At 36.1% G+C, this 12,788-nt stretch overlaps 1 protein-coding gene and 1 pseudogene across 1 annotated transcript in view; both read left to right on the top strand.

The window, feature by feature from the left end:
* Nucleotides 1–12,788, top strand: part of PARPBP (PARP1 binding protein) — an 82,742-nt gene that overhangs the window by 6,596 nt on the left and 63,358 nt on the right. Inside the window, exon 3 of the mRNA XM_030856240.2 lies at nucleotides 7,951–8,184. Within this exon, the coding sequence (XP_030712100.1) occupies nucleotides 7,951–8,184 (234 nt within the window). The remainder of the gene's footprint in view (nucleotides 1–7,950; nucleotides 8,185–12,788) is intronic.
* LOC138842831 (E3 ubiquitin-protein ligase RNF149 pseudogene) lies at nucleotides 4,343–5,507 on the top strand (annotated as a pseudogene).

Raw genomic sequence — 12,788 nt, 5'->3', positions numbered from 1 at the left:
TGTGATAGCTCATTTCTTTTTAGCAGTGCATGATATTCTGTTATATGGATGTATCACTTTATTTATCCATTCACCTTGTTTTACTTTTCTTTCAACCAATAGTCAAAGATTCCACATTTAATAGTTTTTTAGCTTAATGGTGACATAATTATTAGATTTTCTGCTAATGTCCTCTTTATTTCTAAGAGCCCTTTTTTGTTCTCTTTTTATAATGTCATACTGTTCTTGATTCCTGGGTCTAATATTTTCTCCTTTGAGACTATTAATAATATTTTGTTGAGGTTTTCATCTTCTTGCATAATGTGTTTCCTCCAAGTTCCTTGTTTTTGTTAGTTTTATTTGGGAAGGACTTCCTTTCTTCTGATTAGAGACTTCCTTCATGGTGATCCTTGGCCATCCACCTATATTTAAGTGGAGCACTAAAATGTTTATTGGAAGCTCTTTGTGCAGGGTTAGGGCTTGTCAACCTGATCTTACTGGGCCATTTGGTTGGAGAAGCTTTGATGTTGATATCTTTAGGATATCCCTTTTGGAACAGTTTCCTCGGAAAAGAGTCTTCTTTCCTCCTGCATGAAGGGTGTAAAGTTGAGCTGCCTATGTGATGGGTGCCTGAAAAGTGTGTCAAAATTTAGAATATAAAATGTCATGTGATTCCTATGATTTTCATTTGGGCTCTCTTCCTTAGCTGCATTCTTCAATCCAGAGACTATTTTACCCTGTCCAGGGAATAAACCCCCAATTTTCTGTCAAGGTAGATGACTGGTTTCCCCTATCTCAGCAGAAACTAAGTATTAGGCAAAAATCTAAGTGAAGATTACCCAGAGAGGTAAGCACAATGCTGAGACTGCTTCAGAAATCTTCACCAGCATGTATCTCTACCATCACCTTCTGCTGGGCAGATTTTGTTCTAGTGGACACAGTAAGATTGTTGATCTTTAGGGGCTTTTGGCTGTATATGGAAGGTGGGCAAGGAATGTCTCTGATCCAGTTTCCTGCCTTCTTATGGTCAGCTTTGTCTCCTAAACTTTGTGCTCAGAGTTCATAAAAATCAGGTTCTTAAATGCCAGGGCGTGGTAGACACCAGGGAAGCACAGACCCTGCCATTTGCTTACCCTTCTGTATTGGCACTTTTTCACTGCTTTTGACCTTTTGTAATTTCCCTTCTCTTATGGACAATTCAGTCATACTTAATAAAAGTTTTCCTATTTTCTCCTGTAATTTTAGGTATTTTATACCAGGAGGTGCTTCTCTGTATATCCAGTTGTACAAATTGCACTGTTAAAGTGTCTGTTTTAAAATTATAACAAATGGTATACATTTTTCTGCGTCTTGGTTTTATCATCCAACATTGTTTTCAGGACTTCATCAGGTACTGATAGACAGAAAATTTGATACGATTTATTCATCTTAACAGTCATCCTTTGTGTGACTGATACATTTTATTCGTAGATGGACTTTTGGGTTGTTTGAAGTTGTTTGGTATTACAGTTTTGCACTGAAATGAGATGTCTGTGCACTGAGCAAGACGTAATCTAAGCCCCATACTCAGTGGGTCATATAGTAGGTACATCTTTAATTTGCCTTGATACTTCCATACTGCTCTTCAACTTGGCTGTTAGAATTGACATTTATATCAACAGTGTAGGAGAGTACCATTTTCTTATTTCTCTTCATATTAGGTGTTATCAAACTTCATTAGAAAAGAAAAAAAGTGATATTTCATTTTGATTTTTCTGCTAGCTAAAGCATTTAGCACCTTTTAAAATTCTTATCTGACCATTTAGGTATCCTTTTTTGAACTGTTTATTCATTTCCTGTGCTTATTTTACTGTCAACTTATTTTTGTCTCTTTCTCACTCTTTGAAAGAGTTGTACATATATTTTAGATATATGTTATACACTTTGTTGATATCTTCCAGTGCGCTCCGTTTACCCACTTTCACTGGATATACTTCCTATTTCACCAGTATTCATATGCTAGACCTCTCTACGGAGTCTTACTCTGGTATGGTCAAGTACTCACTGGACATTTTACCTTGATTACTGTCTCCACATCAATTTTTAAAAGTAGATCACATTGTTTGCTTCCTCAACTTACCACCTACCTTACCTTCCACACTCAGTCACTGAAGCTAGATACCTAAGGACCATCATAGGGTCTCTTTCCTTTGCTCCCCTTTGTAATTCATTTTCAAGTCTTGCCAATTTTACTGCCTGAGCATTTTAAAAAAAATCTGTCCTTCTTTAGTAATCTGAAGAAATGGTACTAAGGTAAATAATATATTATGAGGGTATTGTATAATGGAATGGGCCAGCTTAAGGTTAAACCTTGGTGACCATGCACTAGAAAATAAGGAGAGAGAGAAAGTGAAATTATTAAGAATCATTATTGAATAGTGATTGAGGACTATTGTTCTGGAATCAAACAGACCATGTTCAGATCACCTCCTTTGTTTGTTTATGAATAATTAAAAAAATATATCCACAAGCTAAGTGAAATGTACCCTGAAGAAAATTTAGTTCTCATTGTAAAAATTTTGACATATTGAAATATTCAATACAAGTCACTTTTTCTTCAGGATTTGTCTATGTAGCATTCACTCAGTATCACTTTCTACTTGTTAATTTTCTACTTGTTAATTCACTTTGAAAATTCAGACTCTGGGTGGGAAAGAAGAGGAAAGATGAATTGCAACTAAACTTTTCCAAGTTCATGTATATATGCATGCACGTGTGCAGTGGATATGGTGGGTCGTGGGTCAGTTTTACTTTAACTCTCCATGTACAGAGTCAGCTCAGGCATCCCCATCTGTGCTCAGACTTCAAGTCACTTGGCAATGTGAAACAACATACACTTGCCTGCAGGTGCATTCATAAGTAGCAGATAGTAATAAAAAGGTGGAGTTGGTTGTATATATCCTTCACCTATATTTTCCACCCTCTACTTTGAGCTCTGTTTAGTTTTTTAATTCTCTGAAGTTTGAGAACATAGGCCCCTAAAGTAATAGTCCTTACAATAACATTTGATTACAATGAAACCTTTGAATACCTGGTAGAGTTGTTAGTCTGTTTATTGGTGTGCTTGTTTTCTTAACTGCTTTAGTGGGGAGAAAGAAAATAACTTTTGAGTTTTAGGGTCTTGGAATATTTTCTTAGGTGGGGGGATATTTTAGCTTAAATAATATAACACCTCTCTAGCAGTTTTAATACCGCTAAAGATTTAAGCTATTATAGATTCACTGAGGATTATTAATTTCGTTATATGGCAAATATGTATAACTTCATTACTACATTGCAAATAAAATTTTAGCCTTTCTTTTCTTCGGAATTGGCTTCATAGTTTTAATTTGTCTGGCCATTATGTTATTAAGGCTGTTATTCACCTTAAGTAGCCTTAAGAACATTACAAATGGTCCTTTGGATGAAACAAAGCTATTAATTTTATAGCTTCATAGGAAGCAATCACAGCACCTGGGGTTGACTGTTAGATTTGAAAATGATCCAACAGTGACATAACAAATAAGAAGAAACTGTTTTTAAAATTGTATTACATTTATCTACTACCCTTCCCCCAACAAACAAATAATTATTTTACTTTGAATAAGAAAAGAGAAAGGAAACTGACAGTTTTTATTACCTAACATTTATCAGGTGTTATTTAATCTGTACAGTCTTACTTTATAACCAAGGAAGCTGAGTCAGAGGGATTTCAGTATCTTACTCAAGGTCACACAGCCAATTAATGCTCTTAAGTAAATCTGTTATCTTTTCTCTTTCCATAACAAGAATTCCAGTTAGTTAAAAATGTAAAGTTTATTTAAAATTTTGAATAATTATAAAAGTAACTTTGGTAAAATGTAAAAAGTACAAGCGCTCGGATAAAACGTAACTCTCCATTTTTCTCATTTTATTCTTGTGAAATACAATCCTTCTTATGTCCATCAGAGAACTAAAGCATTGAACATTTTGAACTTCCTTCAGATATTAGCCAGCTGGCGTGTTTTCCTAGCAAAACATTTTCTGATTTGACCACAGACCCTCTCAATCAGTTGTTACTGGTTTGAATAACATTACGCTGTCATGGTGGGCACCTGATCATGAAAGCTGATATTTGGAGTGCATTTTTATTTGTATTTAAAATGTTTTTATAATCCCAGTATAAACACTGTTAATCTAGTCAAAACCTTTTCTCACAAGATCAAGAGCTTGTATGGGCCGCTGGGACTGGGTCTTCCCGGGCTCTGCAGCTGGCGTCGACTTCTCCGCGCTTTTTGGTGGCCTCGCACGCCAGCGCCCTCCGGCTCCCGCCCGGCCCTCTCCCAGTCAGCCCGGCGGCAGGGCCATGGCGTGGCGGCGGCGGCCCGAGGCCCGCAGCGGGGCCCGCGGCGCGCTGGCGCTGCTAGCGCTGGCCCTGTGCGCGCCCGGGACCCGGGGCCGGGTGTTCCAGTGGTAGTCGGCCATGGTGAGCACCGAGTACGTGGACCCGTAGGCCAACCAGAGCGTGCGGAGCGCCTCGGAGAGCGGCCGCTTTGGCGAGAGTTCGCCCAAGGAGGGCGCGCGGGGCCTGGTGGGCGTCCCGCACGCCGAGGACTGTGACCCCGAGGGTTGCGCGTCCTGCACGCGCTTCCTCGTGCCCCGCGGCCGCGGGGGCGGCACCTTCAAGGACAAGGTGTTGGCGGCAGTGTGGTGGAACGCCTCGGCCGTGGTCCCGTACAACGAGGAGCGCCACGGGAACCTCACCGCGCCCTTGTCCCACGCGGGAACCGGAAATATAGTAGTCATTATTGTTAGCGACCCCAAAGGAAGAGAAATTGTGGATCTGGTGCAGAAAGACATTCCGGTCACAATGACCATAGGGCTCGGCACACGGCACGTACAGGAGTTCATCAGCAGTCAGTCAGTGGTGTTTGTGGCCATCGCCTTCATCACCATAATGATTATCTCATTAGCCTGGCTAATATTTTACTATATACAGCGCTTCCTATACACTGGCTCACAGTTTGGAAGTCAGAGCCATAGAAAGAAACAAAGAAACTTATTGGGCAGCTTCCTCTTCGTACTGTAAAGCATGGAGAAAAGGGAATTGATGTTGATGCTGAAAGTTGTGCAGTGTGTATTGAAAATTTTAAAGGAAAGGATGTTATCAGAATCCTGCCATGCAAGCATATTTTTTATAGAATATGCATTGACCCATGGCTTTTGGATCACCGAATGTGTCCAATGTGTAAACTTGATGTCATCAAAGCCCTGGGATATTGGAGAGAGCTTGAGGACATGCAGGAGACGCCCGCCCCAGAATCTCCCCCAGGGGCGTTTCGACTGCAGATCTGAGTCTTACTTTACCAGATGGTGACAGAAGTGACGCGGGCAGCTCAGCACTGCCCACCACCAGCGACTCCGTGCTGCCTTGCGAGGCCAGTTTTAAAGAGGATGATGGTGAAAACACGGCCTTGCTAGAGACAAGCAGGAGTGACCCTCAGTGTGAAGGACTTTCTCCTGGCGTATAACCTGCCGGCAGTTTCATGGACAGAGCTTGGGCTTGAATTAAAGGACATTTTATTTTTTTTACTTTAGCACATAGTTTGTATATGTGAAAATAATGTACATTCTTTTACCTTTCAGGTTCTGATTTGATATACAAAGGGCTAAGATACTTTATTCTTAAAAATAATTTTTGATTAGTCTTCATATATTTATCTATTAAAATGTATCATAAGATTAATTCTAATCAAGGATGGTTCTAGACTAAGCACATTGAATTCAGACTAGTTCAAATGGAGTTGTGTGATTATATTCAGTAATTGATCACATGAGTTTCCCTGGAGGAAAGACTTTTTTAGAACATTAAACTTGTAAATGTGATGAGAGAAATCTATCGCTTCCTTGCACCTCTGTACTATAGAGAGATTTCCAGACCTTAGAGCACTTTCATTGTTGTTTTTTATTTGGAGTTATGGGAAAAGCACTGGTTGACTTTAGGATTTGCATTTCTCCCTTTCATTACCTAATTTCCTCTAACAACCTTGATGGGGAGGGAAGTTTTGTCCATTTTTTTCTGTACAAATAAAAAAAGCTACGATTCCGTATTGTGCACGAGCATGAAGTTCTTCATTGCTTGTTAAAGAAATGGAGTAGACAGACTCTGATGTACTCTGATATGGCGTTTTTGGGGGTAAATGATGAATATACTGATTCCAACTGCAGTTTAATCTTTACAGTTATAAAGGGTGGTAGATGGGGACTTTTCATTGCTGTTGTAACACAATAAACAAGTAACCAGTTTTCTTGAAAAAAATAAAAAAGCTTGTATAGTTTTACTTTAACTAGTTATAGTCATTAGTATGAGATTTGTACATTTATATTAGGCAAAATCTTAATTTATTTTTAACATGAAGGATGTTATACCAAAATAGTTTCTAGGAATTTTTGAGATAAAACAATTTAGTTTTGAAACTCTAAATAACTGGATTTATTTAACTTAAATACCACTTGGAAATTTTATGGTATGTAACCTTTGTGGGATTGGGAAGTAAAGTATACAATTTTGATGCAATGCTGAGATATTACAAATCTGTCTTACATTTGGGTTATGGGTCCAGTGTTTGAGAGTTACTCATTCTTTTGGTTGTTCATTGAACTAATTTCATGAAATATAATTAATTTTCGTAATTTTTATATAACAGGTCTCTACTCCAAGGACAATAAAGATAATTTCCTTAGTTGCCTCCATATGGTTGAGTAAAGAGTTAATTATTTTAAGGCAGTTTGAGCACCTTGTCTTAAATTTGGATAGTAGTTAGAAAATATCTTTATAAAAGATATAGAGATTTGAAAGAGTCAGATATGTAGAAAATAATATATTATTTGGCTGTGTTTGATTTCTTTCTATTATTCTTCATTGGCTAAAGATGATGTTATAATTTAGTTCCAATGACTAGTACTATTTAAATACGCACCCATTATTTTAAATGCTATTAATGGGAAGATATTGCTGTTAGCAGAAACTACTAGCATATTAACTATGGAAGAGGGCAACAAAATCTGCATCTCAAAACCATGTATGGATACTTAAAATTATTTGTTACTCATGCTGCAGAAAGGAGCAGTTAGAATTTTTTTACTGAATTAGGTCTATCATGTTTTGGAGGGCACCATTATTAATATCTGAGATATTAAGTGGGACGGAATGCAATCAATTAAAAATCTTCAACATGTCCACTGAGATAATTTATCATGTAGATATTGAAGAAGAGGAAAAAACGAACAATTTTGTCTGATTAGTAACATCTGACAACTTATAGAAAGAAACCTGACTATGGCTTCTTAGCACTTGTTTGTTATAGTTTAGTGCGATGATGAGCAGGGAAGATTCAAAATTCTTTTCTGACCCCAAATTTTAGCACCGATATTTTGCTTCTGAAATAGTAATGAAATAAAACATAATTTTTTAAAATTTAATTTTTATGTTCATGCATTAAGACTAACACTTGGAATAATGTGATATGTAGGAATTCAGTATGACATGACAGTTTTAAATAAGAGATTAAAAATACATTAGCAAGAAGAACTAAAAGGAACTAAGTATTAACAGAATCAAATGTTTCCCCAGTCAATAGCACTTAAGTTCAGTTCACTGCTCACCCATCTCCCCACTTTGGGTAGAAGAAATTTAGTGAAGTTCAGGAAATAAGATGACTATATTTGCTAAATTTGTCATGTGCAAACTTATTATAGTTGTTCATATTTTTAAAAATCATCAAAATCTTTTTCTTTTATATCTGGTTTTAAAATTATGCCATAGCTCAACTTTGATGTTCTTTTAAAATCCACAGGAATTCAATGTAGACTTTTCTATGACAAAATTCAGTTTGTACTTTCTATCTTAATTGTAAGTTAATGAATATCTAGCATCCAACTTTATCATTTTATTTTTGGCATTATCTCTTTCAGTACAGTGGAGAATTTACAGTCTCTCTCAGCGATGTCTTATTGACCTGGAAATACTTACTACATGAGAAATTGAACTTACCAGTTGAAAATATGAAAGTGATTGACCATTATGAGAACATTAGGAAGATTTATGATGATTTCTTAAAGAATAGTAACATGTTAGATATGATTGATGTTTATAAAAAATGTAATGTTTTGACTTCAAATTATGAAAATTATGCCAACATATCTCCTGTAAGTATTTTTTAAATAATTTTATCTTAATCAAATTAAAATTTGGCTAGATTTATTTTTACTTTAAATGATGGATCAGCATTTATAATAACTTGATAATGCTTTTGCTCTTTGGATCATGTTAAGAATGGAAAATTTAGCTACTTGAAAGCTAGTCGTTACTGGAGAGAAATATTTTGGTGGTAAATTTTGTTGAATTTGTGTTATTATTTGGTTCAAATATAAGGACAGCTACTTATTAGATCAAAACATTTTTAATAAATCAGTATCAAGTACGTGATTTCTTTTTGAATTATGTCAGGGATTGATTTTGTATTTTCTTGGTTTAATGTGCATCTGTTCATTTGGCATATATTGTATAAATGATTGCTATGACTCTATGGATTAGTAATAGTTTTTACTAAGATAGAGTATCATTTCATGAGGATAGTATGATGCAATATACATGAGGTAATACACTATTCCTTTTTTTTTGCAGACACATTCATTGCCTTATTTTTTTATAGAGTATAAATTTTAAAGTTAATGGAGTAGCATCCCTTGCAGTTTGGTTTTGTCTACATTATAGTTGATAAACTGTTTTAGAATATATTTGAATATATCTAGTTTGTTTTAAAGTATTGAAAATATATTTCTTTATCTTAACATATACCAAGTGCCACTAAAGTAGTAATTAAACAGTGGTAATAAAAGAATAATTGCAGCCATAACTAGAAGAAAATGTTTACTGGATTTTCTCAGATATTAAAATAGTTTATAAATATTACTATCTGATACTTGGGAATAATGTTTTGTCTGCTTAGAATAGAAACCACAATAACAGTTGTTTAAGACAATGGAAGTTTGTTTCATTCTTTTATAAAAGATGTCAAAAGGTTAGCATCTAGGACTGATATGATAGGTTCATGGTTATCAGATAGTACCTAGGATTTTACTGTCAGTCTGCTCTCCTATCTTAGTTCTTGACTTCTACCCTCAAGATCATTTGTAGTCCAAGATAGTTGTTGGAGCTCCAGACATTGTATCAACATTTCATGCAGCAGGAAATAGTAAGGGAGCACCACACTCTCTTTTCCTTTGAAAGAGATGTAGCTCTTTTGCTTCCATCTCATTAACCAAAGCTTAGTCATATGGCCAGACCAACATGCTAGCAAGGATGGAGAATATAGTCTTTATTCTGGGTAGTAATATGCCAGAAGATAAAAGAAAGCTCTGATACTAAGGAAGAAGGGGAGAATGGATACTGGCAGGCGGTTTGCTGTCTTTGCCTCATGGGGCTATCATGGAAACCTTTGCCTTTTTGTAACTTTCTCAAAATACATGCACACATGTGTACATGCATACCCACACATACTCATCCACACCATGATGAGGATACTTGTGAGTGAAGACAGTTTTTTTTATTCCTCTCTAGTTATGTTTTATTTGCTTACCTGTAGAGATGATTTTTAACTACTTTTCACAAAGTTAATTTAGAGAAGTTCATCAAACACAAGTATTAGATTGTAGGAACAACAAACATGAGTTTCTGATAAGCCAGTGAGAGTATAATCTGCCTGAGGTCTTTGTTTTCATTTTATCCTTTGCCTATAAGTCCTCTAATAAGTTTCTTCATTTAAGTGAATCAGCTTATAGTGTGAGATATATAAGGTTTTACATTTGAGGAAGTTCTGTCTCCAAATATCAATATGTCTCCTTTGAAGAACATCAGGAATGAAGTGGGAACTGCTGAGACGGTAATATATGAAGCAGAAAATTTTCTGCATTTAAATCTTAGAAGGCTAACAACTTGATCTCTGGTACTTATGTTACTCAAAGGAAATTTGCAGCGAGGAAAAAGTGAGCAGGAAAATATCCCTAGATCGACATTTCAAAAATATGCTAAATGTAACCCTAATTTATGCTAAAAGTATCTTTAAAGATACATATCAGAAAGTTCTAAATATTTCTGAGCTTCAGGGTCCTGAAATATCATGATCCTAATAAGCTTTTTCGTTTTTGATTTATTGTAGCCTAAATAAGGCAAGAATTAAGAGGAATTAAGATAAAGGTAAGACAGGGAAGTTCTGGGAACATAATTTGAATGATAGCCCTTTCTCCTTTGTTTCCTACTTTTATAATTCCTCTCCCGAGGAACATGGATGCAGGGCCCATGGGCATCTAGGAGCATAGAAGTCCTTGGATGCTAACTGGACTCTAAGTAAGGAGAATTGTTACAGAGATTGCTCTCATGAACTGAGTAATTATCTGGAGGACAAAATCAGAGACCTGGGCTGAGGAGCAGAAGTGGTAGGTCCTGAGAAGAGCTAAGCAGCCCTCAGAAATCTGAGGAAGGTCAATAAATGCCTTCTATGAGTGTGCCAGGGTTCTTTTACTCTCAAGAAGCAGCAGAGTAGCTGAGTGGATGGTCTTACTGTTGGTGAGGCTTGAGAGACCACAAGAAGACTGTTTTTCAGCCTAAGCAGGTGACTGGCAGCTTGCTTATTTCTCCACTGCTGCTCAATAAGGAGTAGAGACCATTTCAACTTCCATTACTCATAGAACTGTCATCACTTAATGGACCTCAACAGTCAGCTGGGCCCTAAAGAGCCAGTGAAGAGAAGCAACGGTCACCTAAGGGGTCTCAGTGGCCAGAAAGATGAATCAGCTAAGAACACACATGCCTAACAAAATAGAGCTGCTCGAAGGGAATGATAGCAAATTGAATCCAGCGAAATAATAAGTACTCAAGGAACTTCAAGTATATACCTAAACATAAGACTTTCTAGACATTAAAAAAAAAAGAAGAAAAGTTTTCCCAATGTAACAGATGAATTCAGACTCAAATTAGTATCCCGAAAGTCAAGTACAATAAGTAAAGCACAGAGTAAAACACATAAAGAAACAAAGAGGGAAAGTTAAGAAACTTGGAGGTTAGATCTAGAGGATTAAGAAACTTAGAGGTTAGATCTAGAGGATTTAACATATAAATGTTAGGAGTTCTAGAAGGAGAAAAAAGAACAGATGCAAAAGAGGCCATGATAAAATAAATCATATATTTGTTACAACTACATTTGTTATAATAAATATTTTCCTGAGTCTCCTAAGGAGTGTTTATGAAGTTCCAGGCTGAATTGATGAGAAATGACACATACCTAGACATATCCTGGTAAAATTCCTGAACTCTTAATTTCCTGGCAGAAAGAACAAGTTATTTAAAAAGAACAAAAAATTAAATAGCATGTCCTGAAAGTGACCTAAGAATTCCATCCTCAATCAAGATATCATTTATCAGCCAAGTTAAGGAAGGATTTGTGAGGATATGCAAAAATTTAAAGAATGTCATCATCATACCTCGTGTGAAGCATTTACCTTTCCAAAGACTAATAATTAAACAGATGAACTGGAGCAGCGGTCTATCTAGGGAAAGATGGTAGTGAGCACTAAAACTTGGAGTGTGTATGTGCAGTTAAAATGATAAGGATGGACTGGGAATATGTGAGCTAAAATGGAAGACTTACCCTAAGAGAGATTCTAATACTAGTTTAGAATTAAAACTGCTAAACTTCGTAGTTTGTTAGGGGTAAGTAGCAGGCATTATCACTTTTAAAAAAGAATAGAGAAATATGAGTCTGATTTGAGTACAGGGAGAGTAAAGTCAACTATTAATGGAATGGAAAAAATGGAATGGAAAAAAAAAAGTACATCTTCCAAATAAGAGGATAAAAATACAGTGAGTAGCAACCTGTCAAATCAGTAAAGATACAAATCAGTAAAATTAATAGTGTACCACAGCAAATATATTGTGATTTTTATCTTGCCTAAGAAAGCTTTATGCTATATATATATATTTTTTTTTTCTTTTTTTTGCGGTACGCGGGCCTCTCACTCTTGTGGCCTCTCCCATTGCGGAGCACAGGCTCCGGACGCTCAGGCTCAGCAGCCATGGCTCACCGGCCCAACCACTCCGTGGCATGTGGGACCTTCCCAGACCGGGGCCTGAACCCGTGTCCCCTGCATCGGCAGGCGGACTCTCAACTACTGCGCCACCAGGGAAGCCCTATGCTATATTATCTAGAGTCCTTGTCTAACTTTGAGGTCTAGGAACTGCTTTACACTAAAAATTATTTAGGACTAGAAGGAGATTTTGTTTATGTGGATTATATCTATTGATATTTTCCATATTAAAAATTAAAGAGAAATGTTTAAAATGTTTATCAGTTATTAAAATATTGATATTGAACCTATTACATTTTAATATGAATAACATTATGTTATGAAGAATAACTTTATTTTCCAAAAATAAAAAAATTGTGAGAATAGTGACATTGTTTTACATTTTTATTAGTATCTTTAATATCATGTGTGATAGAAAATACCTGGATTCACATGTCTGCTTCTATTTGATAAGTTAGTTTGATTGAAGTATATCAAGAAAATTCAGATTCACATACATAGTTGGAAAAGGAGGACTTCCCATATCCCCTGAATGGGTCTTAAGGACCTCAGAAGTACTTGGATCATACTTTGATACCCACTGAACTGATCTAGAATAATGTACTTTGCATGTAATTAAATATGAAAGTGTTTTTTAACTAGAAGGTAATATTCTCCCATTTCTAAAA

This window comes from Globicephala melas, chromosome 10 (assembly GCF_963455315.2).
Source record: "Globicephala melas chromosome 10, mGloMel1.2, whole genome shotgun sequence".
NCBI classification, from domain to species: Eukaryota; Metazoa; Chordata; class Mammalia; order Artiodactyla; family Delphinidae; genus Globicephala; species Globicephala melas.
Note: the sequence above shows the minus strand (reverse complement) of the source record. Positions and strands in the feature narration are given on the sequence as shown.